Source organism: Numenius arquata, chromosome 2 (assembly GCF_964106895.1).
Source record: "Numenius arquata chromosome 2, bNumArq3.hap1.1, whole genome shotgun sequence".
Taxonomy (NCBI): Eukaryota; Metazoa; Chordata; class Aves; order Charadriiformes; family Scolopacidae; genus Numenius; species Numenius arquata.
Window position 1 is genome coordinate 132,459,972 of NC_133577.1, and position 14,349 is coordinate 132,474,320.

The 14,349-nt window shown below is 54.7% G+C and overlaps 1 protein-coding gene across 1 annotated transcript in view; it reads right to left on the reverse strand.

Annotated features, from left to right (window-relative positions):
* Nucleotides 1-14,349, reverse strand: part of SHANK3 (SH3 and multiple ankyrin repeat domains 3) — a 352,413-nt gene that overhangs the window by 63,111 nt on the left and 274,953 nt on the right. Inside the window, exon 16 of the mRNA XM_074166270.1 lies at nt 12,789-12,913. Within this exon, the coding sequence (XP_074022371.1) occupies nt 12,789-12,913 (125 nt within the window). The remainder of the gene's footprint in view (nt 1-12,788; nt 12,914-14,349) is intronic.

Here is a 14,349-nt window from a genome sequence, read left to right on the forward strand (position 1 = left end):
CAGGAAGAGAAAGACCCTGGGTAACTACAAGAGGGAAGAACACCTTTGCAACCACACTTGCTGATGTGGAGAGAAAGGTTTTAACTAGGGCCATCAGAGAATGGGGACCTAAGCCCAGCGAGAAGAGAGGAAGGTGTGGAGGAGGCATGCCTGTAAAGGTCCACAGGGGGACATTAATTTTCTTCTCCAGAGGATTGAGCATTTGGAGGCTTTCCTCAGGTTCATGGAGCGTGGACTGCAAACACGAAGAAGAGCTGCACGTCCTGCTGCAGTCACAGGGATATGATGGGGTCAGACACAGGGACTCGGGACAGCACATGTTGATCAGGGAAGGGAGGTGTCTCCATGGGATGGAGCTCCCGACCACCTGCGAGATGTTTGCATTGAGTGTCTGGAGGGAGGCTCAAAAGGCGAGCAGCAGAGCTGGGATCCCGAGGCTCAGGACAGACTTCACCTTCCTGAGAAACAACCCAAAGGAAAGGGGGTGCTGGTTTCTAAGAAAAATTCTTGCCATCTCAGGAAGAACCCACCCACCCTGTCGTTTCGGAAGAGTGGGTATTTCTGCAGAAGGCTGGCTTGGTGAGGATCAAGCACACGCAAGGAGGAGAAACAAAGCCTGGATGGAGCAAAGACATGAAGCAGAACAAGGCCATCTTCTAACGGAACACTGGCACCAAAAGGAAGTTCAGGGAAAATGCGAGTCTGCTGATGAACAGTCAGTCGTGGACAACACAGACATGACCAAAGTGCTCACCTGTGTTTTATGTCTCAGTGTCCATGGACAAAGCATACTCCCAGACCTCGGAGTGTAGTGGACAACACAAGGTGGGCAGCCAGTAGTGGGGAAGCAACAGGTTAGGGAATTCTTAGAAGCGCTGCTGCATCCATTGGAGTGGGTCTAGAGAAGGTCACAAAAATGATCTGAGGGCTGGAGCACCTCTGCTATGGGGAGAGGCTGAAAGGTGGGGTTGTCCAGCCTGGCTGAAGGCTCCGGAGAGACCTTCCAGTACTTAAAGGGGGCTTGTAAGAAAGAAGAAGCCTCTAGTGATAGGACAAGGGGCAATGGCTTTAAACTAAAAGAGGGACGATTCAGACCAGATATAAGGGAGACATTTTTTACAATGAGGGTGGTGAGACACTGGCCCAGGCTGCCCAGAGAAGCTGTGGATGTCCCATCCCTGGAAACATTCCAGGTCAGGTTGGATGGGGCTTTGAGCAACCTGGTCTAGTTGGAGATGTCCCTGATCCCCCCTAGCAGGGGGTTGAACCCAATGGCCTTTAAAAGTCTCTTCCAACCCAAACCGTTCTATGATTCTGTGATCCAGGTCCACAGGCCCAGTGGGATTCAGCAGAGGTGGCCAAGGAAGTTGCTGAAGCAATTCCCTAGGTGAAATCATGGTGGTTTGGAAGGTCCCTGAGAATTGGTCCCTAATGTGACACTCACCTTTGAGGAGGGATGGAGAGTCAGCCCTTCCTCAGCCTTGTTAAGGCCACAGAGCATGTCTTCTTCATGCACAGACATTTGAAGGACAAGACAGCAAATAGGACCAGTCAATATGGATTTCCCAACAGCAAACTGTGCTTGACCAATACGGCGGTTTCCTGTGACAAAACAACTAGTTCCGTGGGCAAGGGGGGAGTGGTGGACATGACAAACCATGACTCCAGCAAGGCTTCTGACACCGACCCCCACAGCACTCTCGTTTGGAAACCAAGGACCCACGGACCAGATGCACGGACAGCCGGGTGGGCTGGGAACCGACTGGACCGGTGCGTGAAGGGGTAGTGACTAATGACGAGGCAGCTGGCAATGAGCAGAGGGCTCTGGAGGCCAGTCCTGGGGCCCAAATTGTCCAACGGCCTCATCAACACCACAAAGGATGCAGAGGACACCATCAGCAAAAGTGCAGACGATATTAAAGTAGGGGAACGTCTCACATGGTGAACCGCAGAGCTTCAAACCAGAGGGACCTTGAGAAACATGAGGACCAGGCTAACAGAAACTTCATGAAGTTCAACAACAGGAAGAAAGCTGTGCATCTGCAGCAAACCAACCCAACACCCCGGTCCAGGAGAGACCGCCCCAGCAGCAGCTCCGCTGAAGAGGCTGGAAAGGGATTTACGATGACTGCCAGGCTGTGTGCGGGCCCGTAACGCGCTCTGACGGGGAATAAGGCAAGCTGGGCTACATAACGAGCCGCCTGGCCAGCAGATCGAGCGATGTTATTACCCTTTTTGCTCAGCACTGGTGAGGCTGCACCTGGAATGTTGTGTTTGTGTTTTGGCCACGGAGTTCAAGAGAGATGGGGAGAAACTGAAGAAGGTCCAGACCCACATCGAATGGGGACAAAAGGAAGCGAGCGGCCTACCTGCAGGGCACCTTACAAAGACGATGGAGCCAAACTCTTCCTGGAAGCGGCAGATCACATAACGAACATGGCCAACAGGCACAAATTATGGGTTGGGAGGTTCAGGTTGGACTTCAGCAAACAGAAATTTCTCAGGAGTGCAGTACAGCCCCAGAAGAGACCACCAGAAGGACGGCAGCACCACCATCCTGCAGATGGTTTCCCTGCAGAAGGCCTCTACGGCTTGGCAGGACAGAGCCACAGCTGACCTAACGCAGTCCTTCTCAGAGCACGATCTCAGAGAACCCTCCAGCCAGCACTTCTATGCAGAGGAAAGAGCATACAGCTGTGAATTCAAAAGCTGGCTCAGGGGGAAGATCAGACTAAACTCATGGTTTCATTATAAACCAGAGTAATTCATTGATGGAAAAACCCTCAAAGATCCCCAGAGAGCCTTGACAAGGAGAGACGGGACAATATTCTCTCCACTTTCCCTTTAAAAGATATTTGGAAACTGTACGGAGACACATGCTCCAGGGAACTAAGAGAAAATCCCTCCATTTTAGGATGTAAAAAAGACTCATATATAATTGAGACACAAGTTTCTACAATGGGTAAGGATCTGACCGTATCTCAGGCTGAAAATATGGTCCACCAAGCCACAAAAACACATCTGCTAATTGTCCTTCTGTTACTAAAAGGAGCGTTTCTCACAGGAGATGAATGGTTTTCAGACATTCTGACACCCAGGCCATGGAGTGAAAAGTTGCAGTTTCCAGAGATAGCCAAGAAAAAATATCTGGGAGACTGGAGATGCTGGGACGGTGTAACACTCGCCTGCTGCCATATGGCTCAACACGCCCAGACTGGGATGTGGATGGTCTCCACAGTGATGGACTTGAGGAACGTCTTAGAGCTGTGAGGAAACCTTGTGCTATTGCAGATCTCGGTCCAGAAATGAACCAGATCTCTTCCTGAGGCCATGGAAACACCATGCTCAGAGGCACGTCCAAAGACTGAATCTCCAAATGAAAGCACGGTGTCCAGGAAGGGTTTCCTTCTCCTACGTCTGCTGCTGGAGGACAGCAAACAGGACAGACTCAGGGCAATCTCAGTGTTACTTCTGAGTCTCCAGAGAGGTCAGGATGCCACAAAATTCTGTGACTTCACGTTGGAGAGGAATTGCTGGTTTGTTGCCAAGGCTTTGCCACCCATGAGTCTAGAAGCACCAGTGCAGCTCTATCCATAGTGTCGACAGCACTCAGACTCCAGCAGTTCCTCCAAGAGACCCCCCCAAAAGCACAGAACAAACCCCAAATGCTCCAAGGAGCTGCTCCATGTCTGGTATTTCCCACCCGTGGTGCTACAGAATAATCTGCCTTTTGCCAGAGCCCGCAGTGTTGGGATTCCCCTGGCAGAACGTGCTCTCCACAGAATGGGCACCTTTCCCAGAAGAAGGTACCCTGGGATCCCTGTCTGTCAGGGGAGAACTGGTCCGTGAATCCACCAGATTCCTCACATCCTACGGCAGACCCCAGGCCAGGTCAGACGAACTCACTACCCCCTGAATTCCATCTCCAGATCCATCTGGTCTCCCAGGCAGAACCAGCAGACTAGAGGAGGAAGATAGGTGCAGGCACCCAGGCAACTGAATCACAGAATCACTGAAGGGTTCGGGTTGGAAGGGACCTTAAAGCCCATCCAGTGTCACCTCCCACCAGACCAAGTTGCTCCAAGCCCCCTCCAACCTGGCCTTGAACCTCTCCAGGGATGGGGCAGCCACAGCTTCTCTGGGCAACCTGGGCCACGGTCTCACCACCCTCACAGCCTGAAGCAAGGCGAGATGAATCCCACAATAGATCTCTACCAAAGGCCTTGTGCTGAGATCATCTCTCTCTGTCAGCAGCCCCGGGGGTTATAGGAGCCTAGCAGTACCTAGGAAATTAAAGTGCATCATGGATGGCTGGAACCTGGGTGTTGAAACGTGAACGAGAACACTGACAAGCCAGTGTCACAGAACCCCAGAATGATACAGGGTTGACAGAGACCTCTGGAGAGCACCCAGTCCAACCCCCTGCCAGAGCAGGCTCACCCAGAGCACGTCCCACAGGAACGCCTCCAGGGGGGTTGGAATGTCTCCAGAGAAGGAGACTCCACCACCTCTCTGGGCAGCCTCTGCCAGGGCTCTGACACCCTCACAGCAAACAAGGTCCTCCTCATGGTGAGATGGAGCTTCCCCTCTTCCAGTTTGTGCCTGTTCCCTCTTGTCCTGTCCCTGGGCACCACTGGAAAAAGACTGGCCCCATCCTCCTGACACCCACCCTTGAAGTATTTAGAGGCGTTGATCAGATCCCCCCTCACTCTGCTCTTCTCCAGACTCAACAGACCCAAGTCCCTCAGCCTTTCCTCAGCAGAGAGATGTTCTAGTCCCCTCAGCATCTTGGTAGCCCTTTGCTGTGCCCTCTCCAGCAGTTCCCTCTCCTTCTGGAACTGGGGAGCCCAGAACTTGTCCCAGTGCTCCAGCTGTGGCCTCCCCAGGGCAGGGCAGAGGGGGAAGATGACCTCCCTCCACCTGCTGGCCACGCTCTTCTTGATGCCCCCCAGGATGCCATTTTTCTCTGGCTGACACCATTTTCTCTGGTGTCAACCAGAGAAAAGCAGCTGCTTGGCTCCATGTTGGAGCTCTCCTCCATCCACCCCACTCGGAGCGCACACGATGGAATAGCAGCCAGAAGAGATGCTGAGTAAATGCTGAGGCTACTTATCGAGCTATTTCTATACATAGAAATGCCGTGGGAGAGAGGGTGAGGGGTGGTGATCTCAGCGCTGGAAGATCAAGGGCAGAGCTCGATGCCTCTGATCCGTCTGCCCCAAGCAAGCAGAAGCCCTGGGAATGTTCTGTCCCTTCACATTCCTGGTGCAGCTCATGTCACCCAACAAGAGGCTGGTCTGCCCGTGGCCACCCTGAGTCACACTCATCGCAGATGGGAAGGGCAGTCACCAGGAAGACAGGGCAGCCTTCTCACTGGTGATGAACCGACGGTCCTTCTTTAGAAGACCCGATGATACAAAATAACTCATGTTCATGGATTTATTTTAGCATAAGAATCTGCAAAATAGGGTTCTTTCATTGCTGGATCAGCAGCCAAAGGATGCTGGAGGTTCACCTGGAACTGCTTTTCCTGAAACCTGGGCAGAGGCACATTTTGGAGGTCTCTGGGCGTTCACCGGGTAAATGACCAGGCAGTGAGTGTGGCCACCTGAAAGCACAACCAGAGCCTGGCAGAGTGGCCATGGAGGGGATGAAAAAGGAGAGACAGGGCTTATGAAGTAAGAGAAGGGGCTATGAAGTAGATAAAAAACTAAGATCATGAGCGATCTCGTGGGGAGATGCTGACGGATCACAGGAGAAATGCAGGGGACGGAGCTGGATGCCCTGGCACCAAGGGGCTCGATGTCTTGCCCGTTCTCTCCCTGAGCCAGCCCAGGGCATGGCAGCGCAGTGGGACACCTCCGTCCGGGCTCCACTGGAGAGAAGGGCAGCGGGTGACGAATCCCTCTGCCCAGCTCGTGTGATACCTGAAATGACCTGAGCATCCCTCCCTCCCTCTCCCGCAGGCTTTATTCTCCCCAAGGCAGAATTCCCTCCGCGAAGGGCACCGAAGGGGCCAGGATAATCGGGGCCAGGCACCTGACCGTTCCTCACAACCCACACGAGGCGTAAAATCTTCAGCAGTAATAAAATGGGGATCAGACTCCCACCCAAAATTGCAGCGAGCAGGGGCTGAGTCAACACAAAAAAATCAGGAGATTTAGCACTTGTGAGCGCTCCACGTGCTTTGCCGGGGATTGAAAAATGAACCTGTTCACGCCAACACGAGGAGAAGGCTCAAGTGTCCAGACCTCCTGAGAGAGAGGATCTGAAGCATGACAAAGGAGAGCAGAAAAAGCAACAAGCCCAGAAGGTGAGGAAAAAAGAGATGGTATCTCTCTGTGGAAGGAGAGCAAGGGCCAGCTACTCCAGTCTATCGTGGTGCTTCAGAGCTGCCAGGACTTCTCTCGGGGGACTCGGTTGCTGGAAGGGACTCAGCTGCAAGGGCAAAATTTTAAACACGCTGGTTCTGGTGTTTGAACTTCTGTTGATAGGTGGCATTGCAGCATCGAGGTTACGTCCCTCCACAGCTCCAGGCTCCCCCCACCACAGCCAGAAGACAATCCAAGGTGGAGAAGCGTAAGGGAGCTGGGCAGTCAGACTGGGATGAGCAGGAGACAAGCTCCCCCGGGGAGGGCGAGCAGGCAGCGCTCGTGGGCACGTACAGGCTGCAGATGGGACGATGGGCTGTTCCTGTTGGATTCGGTGATCAAACGGTAATCACCACAGCCATAACGGAGCAGAGGAACAACAGCAGATGGAGGAACCCCCACAACCTGACTGGTGTCATTGCACCCCGGCTCAGCTACCCTCAGGGCCACCATAGCGGTGGGGTCAGCCCCGGCCTACGCTCGGAAACCACGGGATGAGTCGGTGGGAGAGGCTCTCTGCTGGTCACCCTGACGACCATGGGGAACTTCTGCCTGTGGGGGTACAGGACTCATTCCAGGAAGCCAGGAGGAACATTTTGGGATTGTGCCAGACCTACTGAGATGCTTAGTGAAAGGATCAAAAGCTGGAGAAGGAAGGGAGCTGGAGAAAAGCCGGGCAAGAGCAAGGACAGGAGAACAAAGGGAGAAGAGTGTGGAAGAGGCCAGCTGAGCGTACCAAGTTGTCCGGCCATGCCTGGGCACCACACTCTGCCACGTCTCGTCACTGCACTGCTGCTGGGTGAGGCTGAGCTCTGTGTTGCCTATCTCTGTGTGCGTGGGCACAAAGGTAGCACTGCCAGCAGCTGGGGAGGGCGCCGTGGGTGGCAGGGTCCCAGAATCACAGAATCCGAGAATGCTGTGGGGTTGGCAGGGACCTCTGGAGAGCACCCAGTCCAACCCCCTGCCAGAGCAGGGTCACCCAGAGCACGTCCCACAGGAACGGCTCCAGGGGGGTTGGAATGTCTCCACAGAAGGAGACTCCACCACCTCTCTGGGCAGCCTCTGCCAGGGCTCTGACACCCTCACAGCAAACAAGGTCCTCCTCATGGTGAGATGGAGCTTCCCCTGTTGCAGTTTGTGCCCGTTCCCTCTTGGCCTGTCCCTGGGCACCACTGGAAAAAGACTGGCCCCATCCTCCTGACACCCACCCTTGAAGTATTTAGAGGCGTTGATCAGATCCCCCCTCACTCTGCTCTTCTCCAGACTCAACAGACCCTCAGCCTTTCCTCAGCAGAGAGATGTTTCACAAAATCAGGCAGAGGCTTCCTAATTAAACCCCAAGAGAGACCAGTCTTGCTGGAGAAAGTACCAGGTGAGGACACCAATGCTCATTGAATGTGTAGCCTGAACCCCGTACGGCCATCCCATGGATCTCATGAACAAAGCCAGGGACAACCCACCCCAACGTGCTGACCACGCAGCCCCTCGCCTTAGTCCAGCCCAGCCTGGGCCCTCTGTTCCTAGGGAAGGTGCTGGTGAGAAACGAAGGGCTCCATGGGCCGGGGAAGCAGTAGCCCATCAGGCTTGAGCAGAGGGCTAGGACTTTGCAGGTTAAATGCGGCACAAGCCAGGTCCTGTGCTAGAGCTATAGGTTGGTATTAGTCAATCAAAAAGCCTCAACACTGAACGTTGGATGTGCCTGAAGCTCTGCTCCCCTTCAGGGGCAGATTCCCCTCCTTCTCTGGTCTTTGCTGCCTCTTCCAGGTCACCATCAGCGGTGTACGACGGGGTGGGCAGCTCTGCGGGCTCCTCATGCCAGGGCACACAGAAACTCATCTCACCCCTTCCCCAAAGGGAGCCTTGCGGAGGGAAGGGACCTGCTGGAGCACCCAGGGGACTGCCTCTAGCATCAGAGCCACCACCCTCCCCCAGCCCCAGAGGCTGATTTCATTGCTGAATTAGGGTGAGGAAGACTAGGGCAGGTCAGGGCTGTAGGCAGTGTCCCTGCTGCCTGGTCCTCACATGAAAGAGCTGTTTTGTGGAACTGGAAGAGCTGTTTCCCACCACTGGGCAAGGCCAGCTCTTGCGTGAGGACTATTATTGTCACCAAACACTTCTCCACCTGCAAACACCTCTCAGAGCTTCCCACTTGCACTGCTTTATCTGAATTTGCTAACTCCCATGGGAAAGCACCTCACAGAATCACAGAATGATAAGGGGTTGGGAGGAACCTCTGGAGATCGTCTAGTCCAACCCCCTGCCAGAGCAGGTCCACACGTACCTGGCTGTCCAGCACTGACCTCCAACATTCAGAAACCTCTAAGCTAAAAGACTAAGCATTAATTTCTGCAAGAGACGGTCTCAGGCTACAGCTTACAAGGCTGGAAAGGAAGTCTCAAACTTGAAATGCCCACGCACCTTCCACCTAAATTAACACATCTCTAATCCATACGCTTGGACAGGTTGAAGAAGGTCACAGAGACCTGTGCAAGGCTTCAAGCTACAGCACAACAACTCCCTCCTGAATATCGCCCTCAGGATGTGGCTGTATGTCGCTGCAAAGCTGCTCTGCTCCCTCCGAACCCACCCCCAGCCCCCTGCCCAGGGAAGCCACACGTGGCTACTGCTCCGCTTGCCGGAGACGGGATGAGCACCCAGCCCAGCCAGCTGATCCCGAGGGAACGGTGACCTGTCGAGGGCAGGCTACCAGAAAAATACATCTGTTCTGCAGCTGAACATCCAGACCGGGAGGGAGGGGAGCGGGACTGCGAATCTCAGCCGGGCCCAGGCTGTCCTCCTGCAGCACGAACCTCCTCCTCCTCGCACCCCGAGAGGCTTCAGACGCACCTGGAATTCTTCCTGCACCTGGAATTCTTCATCGCTTTGTGATGTTTCTAACACCACGCATCAGAAAAGGCACCAGCGCTGTAATGACTTTGCCAGCTTTAGGACAATTGGTACTTCCCTGGTGTTCTTCAGAGGCTGCAGACGACACCCCGGGCTATCTGGGTCAGGCAGCCCTTGCCAGCCCCCTCCCGCTGCAGCTTTTGGGGACTCTCCACCCGCAAGAACCGAGCTGATGCGCAGGACAGACGGCGCAAACGGCCTCCCCGGGAGCTGCTCCCCAGAAGGTTTGGTCCAAAGGGCAAAGCTGGGCCCCACTAAGGGCAGAAAGGACAGCGGAGGAGAGGTTTGCTCTCCCCACAGCAAGTAAGGCCAAGCGCCCACCCCCCCTCTGCTGGGAGGTCCCCGAGCCCTGCTCCCCTCTCCCCTTGCCCCTGTGCTCCACCAGCCGGGGGTTCCCCCGTGGGGCTCCCGGCAGCACATGGCCCCACGTCCCCACACCTTGGTGCCAGTCCCCCCAGCTGCCCCGCAGCAGGGCGATGGCGTGGGCACCACTCCACCCTCACCTGGGGTGAAGCACACATGGCACCTCGGCACGGACACTCCACAGCCCATCCCTGCTTCAGGCACAGGCTTTCCATCAACTACGCACCCAATGCCTATCACTCTGAGGCACTCACTCCAGAAAAAGTGCTAGAGCACTTGTGGGAGCCCCAGGGAGCATCGCCCAACTGCCCAGTGCAGCGGTGATGGCCACCCCTGGAGAAGAGACCATTTTCCAGTGTAAGCTTCAGACGGCGGAGCTGAGCAGAGCCTCACTGCCCACTTCCCCACTCCCAAGAGCACTTCCATGACCAGAACAGCTTCACGCCTCCACTTGCCTCACACCATGCACAACCACAACGGGCACCACCACCACCACCGCATTGGACCAGCACAGGTTTCAGAGACTGCATTGCTGGGCTTAAAGCCTCATGGTTTTTGCATGGGAAGATGCGAGAAAGTCGAGTCCCACGGGATGCCAGCCCTTCCTTGGACTGTATCATAGAATCATAGAATTGTCTAGGTTGGAAGGGACCTTTCAGATCATCTAGTCCAACCATCAAACGGGCTGTACGGGCTGCCCATCCCCTGTGTGCCGCTCGGCACTTGCTGTGAGGAGACTCGCAGCGAAGCCCAACCACGACACCCACCTCAAACCTTCACTCAAAGTCCCCCTTCCCATCCAACACAAGCTCCCTTCATAGACTCCATGTCCATTCGGTCTCTCTCTACCTCTTCTGCCATTGTTGTGTCCTTGGAAGGGGCAGGATTCATCTCACACCCCGTTCTGCACCGACTGTACACATCTCCGTGTGACACAAACTCCCTGGGACCCCTTTTCCATTAAGGCACAGAAAGGGGCACCTCGCCTGAGGGATTCACAAACGCTTTCATCCTTTCTCAGCCACCTTATTGCAACAGCCTTTCCTCTGGCTTTGAGAAATGCAGACTTGGCCTCTTCATCCCATGCCCATTTAATGGGATGAGCTTCAACAAGGGCAAGTGCCGGGTTCTGCACTTGGGCCACAACAACCCCCTGCAGCGCTACAGGCTTGGGGAAGTGTGGCTGGAGCTGCCTGGCAGAAAAGGACCTGGGGGTTCCAACTGACAGGCGGCTGAATATGAGCCGGCAGCGTGCCCAGGTGGCCACGAAAGCCAACGGCATCCTGGCTTGTATTAGAAACAGCGTGAGCAGCAGAAGTAGGGAGGTGATTGTGCCCCTGTACTCAGCACTGGTGAGGCCACACCTGGAGTATTGCGTCCGGTTTTGGGCACCTCAATCCAAGAGAGATGTCGAGGTGCTGGAGCGGGTGCAGAGGAGGGCAACGAAGCTGGTGAAGGGCCTGGAGAATAAATCCTATGAAGAGCGGTTGAAGGAGCTGGGACTGTTTAGTATGAGGAAGAGGAGGCTGAGGGGAGACCTCATCACTCTCTACGACTACTTGAGAGGACACTGTAGAGAGGTTGGTGCTGGTCTCTTCGCACAGGTAATTAGCGATAGAACAAGAGGGAATGGCTTCAAGCTGCAACAGGGTAGGTTGAGACTGGACATTAGGAAACAATTCTTCACAGTAAGAGTGGTCAGATACTGGAAGAGGCTGCCCAGGGAGGTGGTTGGGGCACCATCCCTGAATGTGTTTAAGAGTCATTTAGATGTGGTGTTGGGGGATATGGTATAGGGGAGAACTTTGTAGAGTGGGGTTGATGGTTGGACTCGATGATCCCAAGGGTCTTTTCCAACCTGAATGATTCTATGATTTGGCACAGACCAGAGACAGAGAGTGTGATTTTCACTTGCAAGTACCACAGTAATGTCTGCTACACCTTCCTCCTGCAGCGAGGAGAGTCCCTATAAATCATAGAATCATAGAATGGTTAGAGTTGGAAGGGACCTTAAAGATCATCGAGTTCCAACCCCCCTGCCCTGGGCAGGGACACCTCCACTAGAGCGGGTTGCTCAAAGCCCCATCCAGCCTGGCCTTAAACACTTCCAGGGATGGGGCATCCACAGCTTCCCCGGGCAACCTGTTCCAGTGGCTCACCACCCTCACAGGAAAGAATTTCCTCCTAATATCTAATCTAAATCTCCCCTCTTCCAATTTAAAACCATTACCCCTTGTCCTGTCACTACATCTCCTGACAAAGAGTCCCTTTATGTCAGGGAACATGCTATTTGTTAATAAACATTAACAAATTAATGATATGGCTCTCTCTTAAATCTCTCCTTCAAACTATACAACCAGGCTGCTCCTTGTAGTGTCCCCCACTGCCCAGGGACGGCCACCATGGCCCCGTCCCTGCGGTGGGACATCGCTGTCACCACCCGTGCCGCGCAGACGTCCCCCACCACACAGCACCCACCACAGCCCCCTCCTCACCCCCAGCAGAGGTTCTGGCCATACCCTAGTACAAACACTAACAAAATATAATAATAATAATAGCGCCAAGCTGCGGGAGCGAGGGAGCCCTCCAGCCACTTGTTTAACATGAAGCTGCTGTTTTAAGGTGGCTCCGCTCCTTCCTTTCCTTTCTTTCAAACACCAGTAGGGAAATCCAGCGGGACCAGAGTCAACACGGCCTTCTCCAGAAAAAGAAAGGGCCAGGGGGCAACACAAGAGCAGAGCCGTGCCCACCCGCTCCATCCCATTCCTCTCTACAGACCCCAGCACGCGCACCCCCTTGGGCACAGCCGTAATGAATACCAGCACAAACCCGTCCTGACTGGTCTCCAGAGACGGCGTCTAAGGAGTCTTCTCTCCAACCTCCATTTTCCCTGTAATTTCAGTTAGCAGAAGGGAACCTGCCAGCTCCTTTGCTAGCACAGAGAGCACGCATCTGCTTGAATTACTGCACCTGAAGAACACTTTTTTCATCGAGACACCCAGGCAGCAGGCATTTCAGTAACAACTACTACCCCGCTCTCAAAGCATCTTACAAAGGACAACAATTTTGCACGAGCCCCAGGCCCTTGCCCCGCAGAGGAAGGTGCTGCTGGACCCATCGGTCACTCTTTGCCGCGGCCGCGCTCACCTCAATCAGAAAGTCTCCCGTCCGAAGCCCCGCTCTCCAAGCGACTCCTTCCACATCCACTGATTCCAGGTACTGGAGCGCTGGGAAGGCTGGGGTTGGGGTGAACTCCTCAATTGGGGTTTCAGCTACAAAAAAAAAACCAAAAACCAAAGATTGAGACAGTGTGGCTGAAGGCAAGCAGAGGTTGGGACAAGAATGTCCAGGAGCGCAGGGAAATCTCTCTATATTGGTTCAGGAAGAACACGTACGCAAGGCTCGGCTTGACTTCAGTGGAGGAACCAGAGCTAGTGCTACCCCTCTGCAGCATCCATCAGCTTAGACCTGAGCCGGCCCCAGAGCCGCCCGGACACGAGTGACTCCCAGAGTCACATCTGGTCCCACAAGGTCCCTGAAGCCTCTCCCATCCCCAGTACCACAGATGACATGAGAACACCACCTACCACCGGTGCCAGGAGGGGTGGAACTCCCTCCTCCTGTGCCTACCCCTGAGCTGGCGGCTCCAAGCCTCTTCCAGGGTCAGCAGAGGAGTAACCGCGTGCCCCATTGCGGACAGGACACGGCTTCCAGCATCCCAGCACCTCCCTCCTGCTGGTCCCAGGACCAGTGGCCCAGGAGCAGAGGGGCCACTTGTTGATGGACATCTATAAATCAACTCCACTCTTCATCAGTGAGGTTTTAATTGCATTCCTGGCTGGAAAACCTGCTCCAAAAGAACGCCATTTCCAGGGAAGGGGCTCTCTCAGGTGGACCCAGGCAGCGCACTTACATCATCCAGCTCCAGCCCGTCGGGCCTCACTGCCCGTCCGGGTCGAAGGAATTTTTCAGGGGGGACACCCATCTTACAGCAGAGAGGAGCTCGAGGGACGTGACGAAGGAAAAAGCTTCCTTTGTCTGTGTGTCAGGAGGAGGCTGTTGCAGATGTTCAGAAACATCAGATCCATTAAAGACATTAAGGAGAAAGGCCACAGCTACTCTTCACACATCTGGCCAGACGCTGGTCACCTGAGACCACCAGTGGTACCCAGATGGGCTGCTCTCCCCAGCACAGGGTGTATCTACCGTGGCTGCTTCAGGGGCTGCTCATGATTCTCCAAGAAGACTTTTGTTTTCCCTTTGTGTGCTGTGACCAGCCCTGGTGCCTGGGGACCTGCTCTGGTGCAGAGGGGATTCCTGTGTTGCCACACAAGACCACAGCGCTGGATCAGCGAGGACTTCTCCACCAGGCCTTGTATGACTGGGAACACCTGAAGCAGATCCTGGAGAAGCTCAAGACACCCCTTTTCTAACGTCATGCCACCTCCTTACTGGCTTCCACGTGTCACCAGACAGACGGGTGTTCCTAAAAGCCTGCACCACGGGTGAGGAAAGAGTGAAGTTGCCTTTCCAAGTGCTGCTTCTCAGCACCACGACACCTGGCCACCGTTTGTGCAGCCTTTCGGGGAGCAGGTTCCTTCCAGCCCTACTTCTGCTTAGTGACAGTTCCGGGGCTGGAGAGGGGATTGTGCCACCTCCTGCCATCGGCGCTGCTCTGACTTTGGAGCTGTTCTCAGCCAGCAGCAGC